This window comes from Phodopus roborovskii, unplaced genomic scaffold (genome assembly GCF_943737965.1).
Source record: "Phodopus roborovskii unplaced genomic scaffold, PHOROB, whole genome shotgun sequence".
In the NCBI taxonomy this organism is placed as follows: Eukaryota; Metazoa; Chordata; class Mammalia; order Rodentia; family Cricetidae; genus Phodopus; species Phodopus roborovskii.
This window is the reverse complement of record NW_026126516.1, coordinates 11,698,074-11,716,381: the sequence shown is the minus strand read 5'-3', so window position 1 is coordinate 11,716,381 and position 18,308 is coordinate 11,698,074. Positions and strand designations below refer to the sequence as shown.

At 41.3% G+C, this 18,308-nt stretch overlaps 1 protein-coding gene and 1 pseudogene across 1 annotated transcript in view; both read left to right on the top strand.

The window, feature by feature from the left end:
• Ppp1r13b (protein phosphatase 1 regulatory subunit 13B) overlaps window positions 1-18,308 on the top strand; it is a 73,322-nt gene that overhangs the window by 29,238 nt on the left and 25,776 nt on the right. Inside the window, exons 2-4 of the mRNA XM_051196665.1 lie at window positions 6,844-6,991; window positions 10,354-10,473; window positions 11,950-12,026. Of these exons, the coding sequence (XP_051052622.1) occupies window positions 6,844-6,991; window positions 10,354-10,473; window positions 11,950-12,026 (345 nt within the window). The remainder of the gene's footprint in view (window positions 1-6,843; window positions 6,992-10,353; window positions 10,474-11,949; window positions 12,027-18,308) is intronic.
• LOC127231177 (prothymosin alpha-like) lies at window positions 16,863-17,130 on the top strand (annotated as a pseudogene).

Here is an 18,308-nt window from a genome sequence, read left to right as displayed (position 1 = left end):
CTCAAGATCTCTTTTCATTTTCTTTTTTTTAAAATTGATTTATTTATTATTATTATTTTATGTGCATTGGTGTTTTGCCTGCATGTATGCCTGTGTGTGGGTGTCAGATCCCCTGGAACTGGAGTTTCAGGCAACTGTGAGCCGCCATGTGGGTGCTGGGAATTGAACCTGGGTTCTTTGGAAGAGGAGTGAGTGGTCTTAACTTCTGAGCCATCCATCTCTCCAGTTCATTTTCTCAGTGCTGCTTTATATTGTTTTGCTGAAATGAAATTTCAGTCAGGGGAATAAAAGAGGAGATTGGGAAGACAATGACAAATGTTTTTCATGGAGAATCTAGATTTACATGTACAGAGAGAGAGAGAGAGAGAGAGAGACGGGGATGGGGTGGGGGGAGAGACGGGGGGGGGGGAACGGCAGATTGGGGGCAGGGGCAGCAGAGGTGAATGGAGGGCAGAAGAGGATAATGGGGTAAATATGATAAACCAGAAATATACATGAATGCAAATGTTACCATGAAACCCATTATTTTGTACATTAACAAGAAAGTAAATAGTTTCTGATATGCTGACTTCCCAGCTCATTGACAGCTTATCCTACAGTCTAATGCTTAGCCCAAGTTATGCTTCTGTAATATTCATATGGATGATGCAATAAAGTGTGTGCCATTTCCTTCCTTTCTTTCTTTCTTCCTTCCTTCCTTCCTTCCTTCCTTCCTTCCTTCCTTCCTTCCTTCCTTCCTTCCTTCCTCTCTCTTTCAACAGGGTTTCTCTGTATTGCTTTGGAGCCTGTTCTGGAACTAGTTCTGTAGACCAGCCTGGCCTCAAACTCACAGAGATCCACCTGCCTCTGCCTCCTGAGTGCTGGGACTAAAGTCATGTGCCCAGCTAAGTATTTGTCATTTCTCAACACTGATGAGCAAGGGTACCAAAATATATGTGCTCTTTATAGTCTAAATTACCACTAAGTTTTTGGGCTCAAGTCATGGCCCATCTAGGCATTACAGAAAAGTGTATGCTAGTTTGGCATTCCTACTAAGTTTCAGGTGATTCTCAAATGTTTTTTTTTTTTTTTTTAATACAAAAGGAACTAAGTGAGTAAGGTGAAGGGAAGCTATTAATGGTGTATTCTCAGGGAAAATGTATCCAGGTTTTGCCAGTTCAGATTGATGAAGTGAAATTTTTGTAGGATAGAATGTATATACATAAATAATGTATATTAGAAAAAATTATATAGCCTGGTCTGCCCTCAGACCACTAAATAGCCCAGGTGTGCTTGACCTTTCCCGACACCTGCACGCAAGTGCTGGGATCACAGGGTGCACCACCGCATCTGGTATGGAATAATTTTTAGTGTTCTAGTCTTTTTTGTTTTGTTTGTTTTTTGTTTTTTTTTTTTTTTTTTTTTTTTTTTTTTTCGAGACAGGGTTTCTCTGCATAGCTTTGGAGCCTGTCTGTAGACCAGGCTGGCCTCGAACTCAGAGATCTGCCTACCTCTGCCTCCCGAGTGCTGGGACTAAAGGTGTGTGCCACCAATGCCCAGCTTAGTGTTCTATTTTTAAATCAAAACTGACTTTAGCTTAGTGATAGGGCTGTTGAGGACCCAATGCTAGAGCCTTTTATGGACTAGATGCTACTTAAGTGTTTAAATATACCTGTCTTCTGAAATGGTGAAATATGCACCTCTCAGACTTAAATGTATTTATTTTGAAATTTTTTTCATCATTCTTATTAAGACTAGTTCTTCCTGTGAAACATGATCAATTTCCAGTCATAATTATATCTTTTTTTAAAAGTTGAAATGGGTCTCCTGTAGCCTAGGATGGACTCAAATTCTCTGTGTAGCTTCCTGACAACCTCTGATTTAGAGTTATCGCAATGTGGGATTGCTCCCTGTTGCCATGCAGTGCCACCTTGTGGGAAGATGGAATTTGCTAGATGTCTCCAGATGTCTTAACTAGACAAGAATTATGTTCTTGTATTATCATGACTTCCTACTTTCACACTAATATTTTCCTTCTGTTATGTGGACTAACTCAGTAGGTAAATATTCCTGAATTTTTGTGAAGAAGCCTTGAAGATAAAAAGGTAGACAAGCACGTATTTTTCAGGACTCAACAGTCCTACTACAGCTGGAGGATTTATGTAGTCCACACTTTATGCCTGATGCTGATCTAGGCACTAATGACACAGCTGAAGGCTGACCAGGATCTCCGCTCTCAGGGAACAGGGACTAAGCAACTGAGCAGCTCCCTGAGTCATGCAAAGGCAGGTAATAGAGTGGAGCAGGTCTATTGGGGTAGGTCGGTTAGGGAGTACTTCTCTGTCCCGTGCGGCAAGGAGAGGCTGTTGGAGCTGTGCATAGCTGAGCGGAGTGCACTAAGAAAACAGCCAATGAAAGGCTGTGGGTCAGGACACGCCCTGTGGCATAAAAGAGGGAAAGGCCAGCATGGCTGGCATGGGGGAGTGTGACCCAGTATCAGAGCAGTGTGTGCAGAAAAGTGGTGTCTGCAGGGATGTGTGCAGCAGAGACCAGTTAGGTTGCTTCACAGAGATCTAAGCCTGAGCAGAGTGCTGGTTTGAGCTTCAGTAGTAACAGTGGTGATGTGCCAAAGACCAAGTATGCTTTTTGTTTGTCTTTTTAAAAAAAAAAAAATACTTATTTATGTATATGAGTGTTTGCCTTTGTGTGTGTATGTATGCGTATGTACCATGTATATGCAGGAAGCTTCAGAGACCAAAAGAGGGTGTGGGATATCCTGGAACTGGAGTTATAGACTGCTGTTAAATGCCTTGTGGGTGTTAGGATTCAACCTAGATCTTCTGCAAGAGCAACGAGTGCGCTTAACTGCTGAGCCTTCTCTCCAGCCTGTGTTTTTGAGGTGTTAAGTCAGTACACACAGTTGTGTCACACCGGGCCCAGTATGAGCTTAGAGTCAGTCCTCTGGTGCATGGCAGAGCTGAGGGTCTTCCTGATAGCTGTCTGTCCCCACCCTGCTTGGTCTTCCCATGGCTTCTGTGAGCTCCTTACCTGCTACGAAAATTCTTCTTCCATGTCAGTGACCTCTGCTGTTCTACAGTTCCTTTTCCACTGGGAAGTGGAAGAGAGTGTGTGTGTGTGTGTGTGTGTGTGTGTGTGTGTGTGTGTGTGTGTGTGTGTGTGTGTGTGTGTTGGGGGGATGTCTAAAGCTTTAAATGAACAGGGTCAGAGCCATTGCCCTAAAAGGGTATTCCCAGAGTCTACTGAGTTCCTGCTGAGATTTGAGAATGAGAAATAAAACCTTTCCCAGCAGTGACAATAAAGTCAGCACACAACTAAGGAGAGAGCTTGAGTGTCTCGTTTGAGGGTTAGTGCCACATAAGAATTGGTTGTCCTTTCTCAAAGTCTTACAACTTTGTAAAAGCAGCTCTCTGAGGTACAATTTGTATGCTGTAAACTTGGCCTATTTTAGGCCAGATAGTGTGGCCTTTAATCCCAGCAGAGGCAGGTAGATCTCTGTGAGTTTAAAGTCAGCCTGATCTACATAGTGAACCTGTCTCAAAAACAAATGAATAAACAGACAAACATTTTTATTTTAAGTGAACAGTTCAGTAAACTTCAGCAAACATACAAAGCTGTGGAACCATTGCCACAGTCTGTAGTCATTTTAGAATGTTCTGTAGTCATTGGACCAGGTGACCAGTCTTTCTACTTATATAGGGATGGCTGTTGCAGACATAAGCAGGATCGTGTGCTATGTGTGGTGTGTGGTGTGGGCTTTTACTTCCAACCGCTTCTGCTTATATGTTCAGAGGCCATTCGTGATACTTTGCTGTGTGGTAGGCCACATTGTCTTTACTGATGGCCAGTTGGCAGACATTGAGTTGTTTCTTTGGCTATTATGAATGAACAAAGCTGCCATCAGCATTTTCATGGAATGCTTTGTGTGGACAGATGGTACTGAGACATGGTGTTGCTGGACCATACCACTAATCTGTGCTTTATATTGTGAGAAACTGCTGCATTGTTATTGAGAATGGCTGTACATTTCTACCACAAGAGTATAATTTCCTGTTTCTTCCACATCCTTGTTCACATTTGTTAGTACCTGTCTTTTCATTATAGATATGCTCTTATTTTTATATCTGTGTACATGTACATGTGTGTGGATTCACATGGCTATATATGTTTGTGTCGAGTATGTTAATATATGTGGGTGCATGTGCCTTTGTATGTGTGTATGGAGTATGTTCGTGTCTATGGATCCATATACTGTGTATGTATGTGTGGAGTATGTTCATGTGTGGGACTGTGTGTGTGTGTGTGTGTGTGTGTGTGTGTGTGTGTGTGTGTGTGTGTGTGTGTGTTGGGGGGCAGGCCAAAGGGTGTTCTTCTTGGGGCACCATCTAGTTTTTTAGTTTGTTTTGAGACAGCTCTCTCTATGCAGCCCTGGCTGTTCTGGAACTCTTAGGAATTCTTTTGCTTCTGCCTCCAGACTACTGGGATTAAAGAAAGGCATGTGCCAACACACCTGGCCCACCTTGGTTTTTGAAACACTGTGTTGTTTGGCCAGCAAGCACCAGTATTCCAGAGTCATCACTTCCTTAGGGCTGGGATTACAAGCATGCAACCATGCCCTGGTTATTTATGTGGGTTCTGGGTATCTAATTCAGGTCCTTGTGTTTACAAGGCAAGCATTTTATTGACTCATCCATCTCCTCAAACCAGTTTCTACTTTTTGGAGGGTATTTATGTGTGAATGTGCTTGTTTATGTACACACACATATAAGTATGCATGTGTTTGAAGACCAGATGTTGATGTCAGGATCTTCCTCCATTGCTCTTGTTTTTTGAGGTAGAATCTCTTATTGAACCTGGGGTTGGTCCAGTCTTGCTAAGCTGGTTAGCTAGTGAGCTTCAAGGATTCTCCTGTCTGTACTGGTTCAGTGCTGAGATTACAGGTGCATTCTGTTGCACCTAGGCCTTGGTTTTTGTTTCTGAGAGAAGAGTTCCAATATGTAGCCCTGACTGGTCTAAAATATGCTATATAGACTAGGCTGGCCTCAAACTCACAGACATCACATGCCTCTGCCTCCAGATGGCTGGGATTAAATATGTGCACCATCATATCTGGCTGTCCTTATTTTTGACCTTTGATGAAAGAATAATGAAACTTTGGATGCTTTCTGAAAGCAATTCTCAACCTGTGGGGTCACAAATCAGCTATCCTGCATATCAGATATTTACATTATGGTTCATAACAGCAAACTTACTGTTATGAAGTAACAATGAAATAATTTTGTAGTTGGGGTCACCACAACATGAGGAACTGCATTAAAGGGTGGGGGAGGTGAGAACCACTGGGTTAAAGGAAATGTTTAGTTTAAATTGTACCCAAAGGGTATGCTTTTTAAAAATTATTTCCAATACTGTGTCTTAAGAATTTATGTTAAAACAGCTGAATCCTTGTTCTAGATTAAAAAGAAAATAGGTCAGGCAGTCTTTATTTTTTTCAAATGTATTATGATGTATTTTTGCATGGTGTATTTAAGGCCATTTGTTCATCTTTTGCTGTGATGCTTAAGTTTATTTCTGGGGTATTTTTTTTTTTAATGAAATTGGATTGTTAGTGTTTTAGTGCCAATTTTAGGGGCTCTTTATAGATTCAAGTTAGCCATTTATTTGTAATATGAGCTGCAGATATTCCCCAGTTTGTCTTTGCTTTGTAAAATTTTTTATATTTAATGTGCTTAAGTAATCAATCTTTTTGTGATTCTGCTTTGAATTATTAGTTAGAAAGGGCTTCTGTACCAAATAGGTATAAGAACAGATTTACTTAGGTGTGTTCTAGAATTTTCTTCTTCCTTATTTAGTCTAGAACTTTTATGGTTTTATGAGTTATGTCTATGGTAGGGCTGGAAAGATGATGACTTAGTGGTTAAGAATGCTTTGTGCTCTTGCAGAGGACCTGGGTTCGATTCCAAACACTATGTCGTGGTGCCTCACAAGCCATCCATAACTCCAGGGAAGCCTTCTTCTGACTTCTGCAGGCTCCAGGAGTACATATGGTACATATGCATACATGTAGGCAAAGAATTTGTGCACATAAAATGCTAATTTTAAAATGAATTAAAATATTTGACCTTTAGAAGCAACTCTTGCCAGTTCATGAGATAGGGAGTAAGTTAAGTTTTTCAGATGGGAAACATTCGTTTATGAGGTGGCCTTCTCCCTGCTTGGGTTTGAAGCATTGTGTCATTTATGATTTTCCCCTTTGAGATGGGTCTGATTATGGGGTGTCAGCTCGTACATTGTGTGTTTTATTTTTCATTTATTATTTTGTATTGGGGAGAGGTGTGGGCATGTATATCTTGTGTGCATTGCCAGAGGACAGTTTTTGGGAGAACGTTCTTCTACCCCATATGGGGTGTGTATGTTGGGAGTGTGCCCCCCCAGGTCAAACACAGGATTTAACTCAGGCCATTGGTCTTGGCAGCAAGTGCCTTTACCACTGAGCCATCTCAACACCGTGGAATGTAATTTTTTTTAGAGTTTTAATTTTATTTTATGTGTAAGAGTATATAAGTGTGCTGCTTAAATGTATGTTTGTGTACCAAACACATGCTGGTGCCCACAGAGGTCAGAAAAAGATATTGAATCCTGTGGATCTAGAGTTATGGCCAGTTGTTAGCCAACATGGGAATGCTGGAAATTAAACCTAGATCTTCTGCAAGAAAAACAAAGTGTTCTTAACTGCTGAGCTATGCCTCCAGCCCTACAACTGTGTTTGCTAACATAAACAGTTAAAAATAGTAAGCTCTTTATATGAGGAATCTAAACTGTGATTCTAATCTTTTTCTCTCACAGATGATATTAACCGTGTTCTTGAGCAACAACGAGCAGATTTTAACAGAAGTTCCTATAACACCAGAAACCACCTGTCGAGATGTTGTAGAATTCTGCAAGGAACCTGGAGAGGGTAGTTGCCACCTGGCTGAAGTATGGAGAGGAAGTGGTAAGTTAAGCGATCCAATGGTGGCTACATACAACTCAGTGTGCTCAAATGGAAACGTTGCTGTGACTTCCAGTTATCTGTGGTAGAAAGGAGCTGTAATACAGGGGATACAGTTCTGTAACATGTGACTAGCAGGATGGCTTAATGGTCTGTGTGGACTTGTGTACCACAGCATGCTTGTGAGGTCAGAGGACGACTTTCAGGATTGAGTTCTTTCATTCTATAATATGGGTTCTGTGGACCAAACTCAAATCAGGCTTGGTGGCAAGCACCTTTACCAGCTGAGCGACCTCCTTGGTCCATCAGCAACTCTTTTTAATGTTTTGTTTTTGTGTGTGTTATGTTGTATTTTATGGTTCTGGGGATGAAACCCAGGATCTTACAAATAAATGCTCAGTACACACTTTACCACTGAGCTGTACCTCAGCTCTTTTCCTGTCTAATAATGTCAGGAAGACAGCATATGGTATAAATAGTAAGTCCTCTTTGAAGAATACTAAGCTGAGAATAATAAAACCCTATTCCTTATATTAAAAGACTTGTTAGCAAGCAGGCAGAGAAAATTCTCAAATGTAATGATTGCAGAATGCAGAAAACTGCAAGTTTATGCCCCAATAAAGGAGGCATTTAAACTGGGAATATTGGTGCATACCTGTATTCTGTAATTTTAGCACTCAAGGTAAAGGGTCAGGAGTTCAAGGTTACACTCTCCAACATAGTGAGTTTGAGGCCATCCCAGGCTACATGAGACCCCATCTCAAAAACAAGACAAAACAAACACACAAAAAGCCCACCAAGTAAAAGCTAACAGAAAATAAAGAAGTGGTTGGATTTAGAGAGAAGGTATCAGACCCCCTCTTGCAAAGCCCCAGTACCACAGAGCTAGAAAGCAGTTCTGCATATTTTAAATAGGGAATGGCATTATGAAAATAATGCTTAGAGAAAAAATAATTGGTAACTGAGGAGTGCATGGGTCTACATTGGATACTGAAAGAGTGATCAATTGGAGCATGTTGGGTTTGAGGTGATAAAAAGATAGATATCCAAATGGAAATGTTTAAAGGACACTTAGAGACAATCAAATCAATTATTATTATTATTATCAATTAAGTTTTTTGTTTTTGTTTTTTTGAGGCAGGGTTTCTCTGTGTAGCCTTGGCTGTCCTGGAACTCCCTCTGTAGACCAGGCTGGCCTCAAACTTGGAGATCCTTCTGCCTCTGCCTCCCAAATGCTGGATTAAAGACATGCACCACCGCGCCTAGCTATGGGGCTATTGTTCAAACCACTACAGACAGACAACTCTGTACACGAAGGTATGAGGTTTCCCAAAATGTATGTTTAAGTAAGTAGGGCTTCAGGTAAAAACCCTTACCTTTTGAAAAAGATCTTGACCAATTGCTGCTGATAAAATACATGTGAAAACAAAGGGTCAAGAAATGTCAGATGGTTTTTTGAAACTCAGCTTTGTGATAAGAATTGAATTACTAAGTTTGCTGTCCTACTATCCATCACTAATAATAGTTAAGTGGTCTTGGGATGATTTGATTATTCAAGTAGGAAAAAGTAAAGTCACATCTTTTATTCCGTATATAGAAATAAATCCACTATGATCAATACTTTAAAATTTTAGAAAGGACAGAAGAGAGTCTGTTTTTTTTTTAATCTTGTAAAAGAGAATGAATTATTATATAAAAACCTCAAAACTAACCAGGCACGTAACACCACTTGTAACCCTAGCTACTTAGGCCAAGGCAGAGGATGGGAGATGGGAACTGCCGCCTCTTGAGCCTGTAAATTCAAGACTAGTTCAGACAACATGGGGAGATCCTGTCTCAAAAACAGAAAACAAAACCAAAAGTGTGAACTAAAATTGGAAAAGACTTACTGGTACTTCGGTTTTCAATTAAAAACATTTTTGTTTTCATTTTTCAAGGCAAAGAGTGTGGAGATGGCAGAAGGCCAGGTATAAAAAGACTGCAGTAGGCTTAAGACCCTATTTCAGACAGACAGAACAAAACAAACCGTAAATGGGCAAAGCCTGGTGTAATAGTTTGGGATTGTGATCCCAGGGCTGAGGTGGTGAACATGGGTCCCCGACTCACTGGCTGACTGATCTAGCCCATTGGGCAAGCTCTAGGCCAGGGAGACACCCTATCTCAAAAATACTACTACTAAGTGCCCAAAGGATGACACCCAAGGTTGTTCTCTGGGATACATATGCATGGATGCACACAGGCACAGTAGTAGCCCTGTATACATGTGAGGCTCTGGACCCATTCTCCAGCGCTGCAGAAGTATAATCTCAGCACTCAGAAGGCAGAGACAGGCAGATTTGGGGGGGGCAGGGGTGGGGATGGTGGGGTTGTGGGGGTTGTTTTCTTGTTTTTTTCTGTGAGCCTTGGCTCTCCTGGAACTCACTCTGTAGACCAGGCTAGCCTTGAACTCAGAGGTCCACCTGCCTCTGCCTCCTAAGTGCTGTCATTAAAGGTATGCATTGCCGCCGCCACCCAGCTTGAGGCAGGCAGATTTACATAGTGAATTTCAGGCCAGCCTAAGCTACATGGTGAGATCCTGTCTCTAAGTAAGTATGTAAATAAATAAAAAAAATTTAAAAGTCCAAAGAGAGAGAGAGAGACAAAAAAATAAAAAAAAAAAAGCTCAGTTTCCGTTTGTTTTTACGAAGTGAGGGTTCATTGTTTCTGTTGTATCAGAAATACCTGAATTAAGCCTCAGAGAAGGGACCACATGATAAACAAGAAAATGCAACAGACATGTTAGTGTTCTTTACCAGTCAAGGGATTGGTTAAAGAACATTCTGTTAATAATGTTTGCTTCTTTAAAAAAATATTTGAGGGGTTGGGAAGAGGACCCAGTTCAATTCCCCACTCTCACATGGTGGATCACAACTGGCCGGAACTCCAGTTCTAGGAGGTCTGATGCCCTCTTCTGGCCTCTGAGGGCACGCACATATGTAGAACACACATACATACAGGCAAAACACTTACAATAAAATAAATCAATCTAATATTCTAAAAAATATTTGAAGTAGAATTTAATCTGCCAGCACTTGAAGGAAGTGCTCAGGCGGACCTTTGGCCATCTATTGTCATTGTAACATTTCAAACAAATATAGCTAGTTTGTTTCATTCCTCTGAAGGGTGCAGAGTGTACTGCTTTGTGATAAGTAACTCTTTAAAGACCTGTTTCAGTTGTTCCTGATTGGACGCTGGGTATGTACTCTGACATGTATTATTGTGTTTGTGTGTTTTTCATTAAAGCAAAATAAGGTGTTTATCCTTGAGTTCTAGTGTGTCTCATGTCATTGTTTTGTTTGTGGAGTAAACTGTAGTCTTTCTCCTAGAACGCCCCATCCCCTATGACCACATGATGTATGACCACCTGCAGAAGTGGGGCCCTCGAAGGGAAGAAGTGAAATTTTTTCTTCGACATGAGGACTCTCCAGCTGAGAGCAGTGAACAAGGTAGATTACATGTTTTCTTCTTCATTCACTTGTTAATTTTCATCATACTAGTTAATTTTAGGAAAAATTATTCACACATTGCCTTTCTTCACTCAAAATTGTTGGAGAATGTGTATTCCATGTGCCTTTGACCTCTGCAGTTGCAGATTTGAGTATGTCACAACCTGTAGGTACAAGCTCGTGCTTTCTTGGGACACCAAGTTGGTACGATGACACGTTCAAATATGACAATGTGTAAACATGCAATATGTGAAGAGATTAATTTTAATAAATACACATAGGTCAAACATCAAGATTTTTTTCCTTTGGTTGTTCGAGGCAGGGTTTCTCTGTATTGCTTTGGAGGCTGTCCTGGAACTAGCTCTGTAGACCAGGCTGGCCTCAAACTCACAGAGATCCATCTGCCTCTGCTGGGACTAAAGGGGTGTGCCACCAATGCTCAGCCCAAACATCCACATTTTAAAATAAAACCTTGAAATAATAAGGGAAAAGGTTATGAGAAAAATTTCTACTTTTAGAGTGGACCAAGCCTTTGTCAGTGTAACATCATACTATAAAAGACAAATCTAGTAAGTGTGCTATTTAAAATAAAAACAAAGCCAGGTGTGGTTATATACATCTTTAATCCCAGCATTCAGGAGGCAGAGACAGGTAGCTCACTGAGTTCCAGGCCAGCTAATGCTTATAGTGAGTTCCTGTCTTAAAAACAAAAGCAAATAACAAAGAAAAAGAAAGAAAGGAAAAGGAAAACTGAGTGTAAGCACTCTGATAAAGTAATATTCCACAACATAGACCTTTCTTATTTCTTTTGAATTTTGAACTGTAAAAATATACACCTGTTTTAAAACTTATATTCGCAGAAGATAAGGGAATTTTTTTCCGGATACATAAATATTGTAGAGTTAAGTGATAACAGTGATTATAGGTGAGCTTTGGTACCTCCACTTGCAGGGCATGCAGGGCCCTCTTGGGGCCTCTGTGAGTACTGTCCTTGTTGCATGAACCCACACAGACACAGTCTACATAGCAAGTTCCAAGCCAGCCAAGGACACATAGTGAGACTGTCTCTCAGAAACAATAATAACGATGATAATAAGTTTTTTAAAAACTGGAAATAATTAAGTTCAGTTTCCACATATAAAAAAAACCACACATTAAAAAAAATCTTGGGAAAAATATCTGACAAAGTTTCTTTTGGCTCACAGTTTAAGGCAGGCTATATCCAACAAGGTGGGAAAGCTCTGGCCGGCTGTGATGGCAGGGAGCAGAGCGTGAACTCTCTCCATCTTTTTATTCAGTCTAGAACTCAAGCGTGTGACCTGGTGGTATACACATTCAGGGTAGGTCTTCCCACCGTAGTCAAACCTTCCTGGAAACCCCTTTATAGGCACACAGCGATGTTTTCATGGTGGTTCTAAATCCAGTTAACAGTGTGGATGGGCCCTCACAGTAAGCTTGATCCTGTCATCTCTTTAGGTGGCCGTCAGACCCAAGAGCAGAGAACTCAGAGAAATGTAATAAATGTACCTGGGGAAAAGCGCACTGAGGATGGGGTAAGTTATGAGCTAAATGGATTTTTTTTAAAGTATGTTTGAGTACTGGTCATATGCAGGAGTAATTGTGTTGGTAAGCAGGTACACTTGAGTTTGTGAGCCTGTAGACCAGTGGTTCTCAACCCATGGGTCTCATTTAGATTTTTACATTACAATTCCTAACAGTTGCAGAGTTACAGTTATGAAATGGCAATGAAAATGACTTTATGGTTGGGGCCCCCACAACATGAGGGACTGTATTAAAGGGTCCCATTAGGACGGTAGAGAACCATTGCTGTGGAGTCCAGGGACAGCTGCAGTGTTGTCTCTCGGGACCTGTTCACCTTGTTTTGTGAGATGGGATCTCACTGGTCTGTAACTCTCCAAGTAGGCTGGGCTGACTGGTCAGTAAGCACAGGAGTCCGCCTTTCTAGCCCTGAAACATGGCGTTGACCAGACAGGCTGCTTTTATTTCTTCAGGGTTGATCTGGTCGTTCCGTCAAGACTAAGGAATGAAGTGGGTGAACAGGGAACATGTCTGAGCAGTTGACAGTGAGGGAAATCTTTCAGCATTCTGTGTAGCATTGGAAAGTAGGTACATGTTATGGAATGACTTTTCTGGATAATAACAAGACTAGAGGATTAGTTTAGTTTTTTTCTTAGTCTGAAACTAACTACACATTTAACCTTGGGCAAGTGTTTGGCCTAGTTGGATGCTGCTAAGAGTGTGTCATCTGGAAGGAGAGGCTGTAGATGTCTGCAGGACTCGCACACTGGCTGCATTTGCCTCTCGACTTCCCAGCTTATCAGTGATGTGCTGTTTTTGTTTACTTCTGTGAATGTACAGGTTAAGGATCGCTTATTCAGTGTGTTTCAGATTTCATAGTTTGTCAGGTTGGAAATGCTACATAGATGTCATTGGTTGACTATCCCTAATCCAAAAGTAAGGTTAGAACTCAAAAAGTGCTGGATTTTGAGCTTTTGGATAAGAGAGACCTAGTCTGAATTGCCATTGCCTCCTTTTCTGAAGACTTATTTTTATTTTATGTATATAAGTGATTTGCCTGCATGTAGGTATATATGTACACCATGCGCGTGACCAGTGTCCATGAAGGCCAGAAGAGGGCTTCAGTCCCCTATACTGAAGTTTTAGACAGTTGAGAGCTGTCATGTGAGTGGGTGCTAGGATTTAGGTCCTCTGAAAGAGCGACAAGTGCTCTCAATTGATGATCCATCTCTCCAGCCCCAAATCTCTGCTTCTTTGAGCTTCCTTAACCCACATGACCTGTGAAAGGACACTAGCCTCCTCCTATCCCTTCTTCTCTCTTCCCTCTTTCTAAATTTTAAGTATCATATAACTTATTTTGTCATGGTGACAATATTTATATACTTTATCTAGGTTTAAGTAATTACCATTTTATGCTCTGTCTATAGAGTATTCAGGGCTGTAATTCAGTTGTTAAGTGTTTCCTACCATGCATGGGGTTCCATGTCCACTGCCTCACAAACCAAGAATGGTGGCATATGCCTGTAACTTCAGCACTGGGGAGGTAAAGATAGGCGGGTCATTAGTTCAAGGTTGTCCTTGACAATATCATGAGTTCAAGACCCTGTCTTAAGAGAGAGAGAAGCCAGGTATGGTGGTTCATGCCTTTAACTCCAGCTCTTGAGAGGAAGAAACAGGTGGATTTCTGTGAGTTTGCGGCTGGTATGGTCTGCACATAGAGACCCTGTCTGAGATAGAGGAGAGTGAGGGAGGGAAGGAGAGGGAGACAGAGTATAACCCAGTTAATAATAGTTTTCTTAAGTTTTATAGATAGCCACCATGGAGCCAGTCTTAGTTACTTTTCTGTTGCTGTGAAGAGGCACCATAATGAAGGCAACTTATAAAGAAAGTATTAAATGAAGGCTTGCTTACAGTTTCAGAGGTGTGTCTATCACCATCATGGTAGGGAACATGACAGCAAGTAGGCAGGCATGGCGCTGGAGCAGTAGCTAAATGGTTGCATCCTGATCCACGAATTTTTAAATTAACACAATATTAGAAATATTTTCCCCATGATTTCTGTGTCTGTCCTGGATAGAACAATTGCATAGTAAATGCTCTGCCTCTTGAGCTCAGACAAGAGGAGATGCAGTGAGGGAGAAAGGGCATGTGGGCTGGGATAGAGGAGATGCTGAACTGGTGTGAAGTCAGGCTCATTCGAAGCTGCTCGGGCAAGGGCTGGGGAAGTTTTGCTCTCTGCAAACTGCTGGTCCAGGTGGTACCCTGACTGGTTTAGAGACACTTTGTTGTGTATTCTGTGTGGGGTTCCAAAATCCCCTGGTTCTTTGATTTGATAGAAGTGCTCACAGAGATGGTGTCTATTTTGAAATAACACAGTCCTCAAAAGTGTGTTCTTTGGTAGAGTCCCGGAAGCCCTTTGTCCTGTTTACTCAGCCACCCTTGCTGAGAACATCAGCACCCCTGCTGTACTGTTAGATGTCCAGCATGTGGCCAAGCCCAGTAGATTATACCTCATTTCTTCCCAGGGTTACAGGGTTAGCCCATAATAAGGTCTATAATCTATTTTGAGTTAATTTTTGTGTATGGTACAAGGTATAAATCCAGATTTATTCTTTTACACACAGGCAGGCATTCACACATGCATGCATGCATGCACGCACACACACACACATACATACACACACACTTATACACACATACACACTTATACACACTCACACACACACTTACACACACACACTTATACACACACACTCACACACACACACACCCTCCAGTTTTTCCAGCATCATTTAATGAAATACACTATCCTTTCACCTGCTGTGTAAGGAGTATGTTTTCCTCCCGCCGCTGGTCTGGTCCCGCCGCCACACCAGCCCCAAATAACGCCCAGAGACTCTGTATTTGATATAATGCTGTTGGCCAGGTAATAGTTTCTTGGCTAGCTCTGTCTTAATTATTAACCCATTTCTGTTAATCTATGTATTCCCACGTGGTCTCATCTTACCACAGAGCCGGCTGGTGTCCTGCTCTCTCCAGTCTGTCCATGCTGACTCTTCCTTACTCCTTCCTCTTTCCTCCTTGTCTCCTAGTCCCTCCTATCTTGCTTTCCTATTGGCCAACAGTGCTTTATTCATTAACCAGTATGAGAAACATATTTACAGAACGACATCTCCTATCACTGCTGGATTGCCCTGACACTTGCGATCAATTGAACACAAATGTCAAGATCGACTTTTGGAAGTAATTACTAATGTGGTCACTCATTCTTTTTTTTTTTTTTTTTAATGTGGTACTGACCGCTATGCTTGTTGGATAAACAATTGCCTAGGAAAAATCTAGACTTTAGCTACTGTAGCAAGAGCATGGAGGGCAGAGGCCAAATTTATCTGCTCTGAAACATCCTTTGCTTAATCTGCCTGATGTAGAAGCTTGCTATTTGGTTCCCTTGCCAGCAGTTCATGTCACAAGTCCCTGTGACAACTCCATGTTGTGACTGGGATGCTCATCCAGGTCACTTCTGGCTCAGGCTTGTTTCAGATGCCATGTTGTTCCTTGTGTTTCTGCACAGTTGCTGTATGCTTCTAGACCTACTTTGTGTTGTGTGTCAGATGAGGTCAGAAGTTTCTACTTTTATTTAGTGCCATTTGGTGTTTAGTGAAACTGGGAATAAGTAATCCTCCATTTATGAATGAGGCTGTGTACATTTTTTTTTATTTTTTTTTCAAATTCACTGATTCTGAGGATCAGAAGTATTTTATCTTCCTCTTTTCTTTTGGATCTCGAATGAATACCTGCTTTGTTTTGCTCTCTTTTGCTATGTGTTGTGTTCTGCATCCTTTGATGAGAGACGTCTTTAGCTGATGAGTTTGGCTTCAGCCATATCTGTTTGGTTGCCTAGTAGTACATATATGGCTGTCTTCATAATTATTATGAAAAAAGGAGATAAAATCTGGGAAGAAATTCTTGAGAATCATATGCTTGATGAATAATTTATATATAGACTATATAAAGAACTTCAAAAACTGAATAAGAAAACAAGGGGCTAGAAAGATGGATCAGTGGTTAAGGGCACTGACTGCTCTTCCAGAGGACCTGAGTTCAATTCCCAGCACCCACATGGCAGCTCACAACTGTCTGTAACTCCCATTCCAGGGCATCTCATACTTCACGCAGAGATACATGCAAACAAAACACCAATGAACATGAAATAAGATAAATTATATATTAAAAAATGAAAAAACAACCCATGTTTTCATTTCTGTATAAATTTTTCACACACTATTTTGATCATATTTTCCTCTTCCTCCAACTCCTCCTCGATCCGACACACCTAGCTTTGTGTTCTCTCTCTTAAAACACCCCACAAACAAACCAGCAAGACCAAAAATCTCAAAGTGAAACAAAAAGTCCACAGAAAACAAAACAATACCCATAGCATTTATTTTGTATTTGCCAACTGCTCCTGGACGTGACCTGCCCTGGAGTGTTGATAAACCAGTGAGACTCCATTGAAGAAAACTGATTTTCCCTTTGCTACTAGTGGTTATCAATTGCAAGTGGCTTCTTGGTTAGGGGAAAATAAACCTAGTTTTAAAACTTGCACATGCTTCACCAAAGGAGACACATGAATGCCCTGTTAAGTACATGAAATTGTGTTCAATATCATTAATGTTCAGAAGAATACAAACTAAAATCATTGGAACATCTGTTGCTAAGAAATTGATGCAAAGACAGCTGCTTTTAAAAGCCAGCATTGCATTGTTCCCGGTTCCAGCTCCTTCGCCGCCTGCCACCGCCTCTGTAGTGGGAGATTTTTTTACTGAATCGGATCACCGGGGTGCCCCACCATGTCAGATGCAGCTGTGGACAGACACAAGCTCCGAGATCACCACCAAGGACTTGAAGGAGAAGAAGGGAGTTGTGGAGAGGGCAGAGAGCGGAAGAGACGCACCTGCCAGTGGGGATGCAGTGAGGGGAATGGGGAGCAGGAGGCTGATAGTGAGGTAGATGAAGGGGAGGAAGCAGGTAGGGAGGAGGAGGATGGAGGATGGAGACAAAGATGGGGAGGCTGAGGCTGGTGAGGGCAATGACCAGAAGACCAATGAGGATGACTAGACAGCAGAAAGGAAAGGCTAAACTTAAGGCTACTGGGACCTAGTCACTCTCCACTTCCCGTCTCAGCATTTAAACGTGCTCACCTTCAAGTAGAGGAGCAGGCCCGGCCTGCCCGCAGCGGGCAGTGCCAGCCACAGGTGGGATACGCTGTCCACCACCCCACCAAAACCACAACATGAATTTGCAACAGAGGAGGAAAAACACTAAAACTTCCAAGGCCCTGCATTTTTCTTGAAAATACTTTAAAAGGAAACTTGTTTGTATTTTTATTTACATTTTATATTTTTGTACATATTGTTAAGGATCAACCGTTTTTAATGACAGTGGATGACCAAACCAGCCTTCAGAGCACTCTGTCCTGCTTCTGACCTAACTTGTGGCGTGACCATGTTCATTATAATCTTAAAGGAGAAAAAAAACTAGTGAAAACATAAACAAACCAATTTTTTTTCTCCTGAGATAAGGTCTCTGTCACTTTGGAGCCTGTCTTGGAACTAGCTCTTGTAGACCAGGCTGGTCTTGAGAACTCAGAGATCCATCTGCCTCTGCCTCCTGAGTGCTGGGTGCCACCATCACTCAGCTCAAACAAACCAATCTTATTCCAACCAGTAACTTTGTAAGTAGCTGGTTAAAAGGGCCAATATAGATAAAAGATTTCTTTCTTTTTTTTTTTTTTTTTTTCCTTCTTGTCTATGAAGTTGCTGTTTGTTTTTTTAGTTTGGCCTGTTTGATGTGTGTGTGAAACAATGTCCAACAATAAACCAGAATTTTATTTTGCTGAGTTAAAAAAAAAAAAAAAAAAGATTAGAACCTTTAATCCCAGCACTTGAGAGGCAGAGACAGACAGATCTCTGTGAGTTCTCAAGACCAGCCTGGTCTCAAGCGCTAGTTCAGGATGGCCTCCAAAGCCACAGAGAAACCCTGTCTCAAAAAAAAAAAAAAAAAAAAAAAAAAAAAAAGAAAAGAAAAGAAAAGAAAAGAAACCCAAAAAACAAAACAAAACAAACAAAGATTGATTTAGCAACTTCTATAAGGAGAGAAAAGGCAGGGACTCTGATACACTGCTGGATAGGAGTGTAAACTCTGTAATGTGCAAAACAGTTTGGCAGCTTGGAACTTAAATGTCAATCTGCCATATAAACAACACCAGAGAAAGAAGCAAATCTTTTGTAGACTTG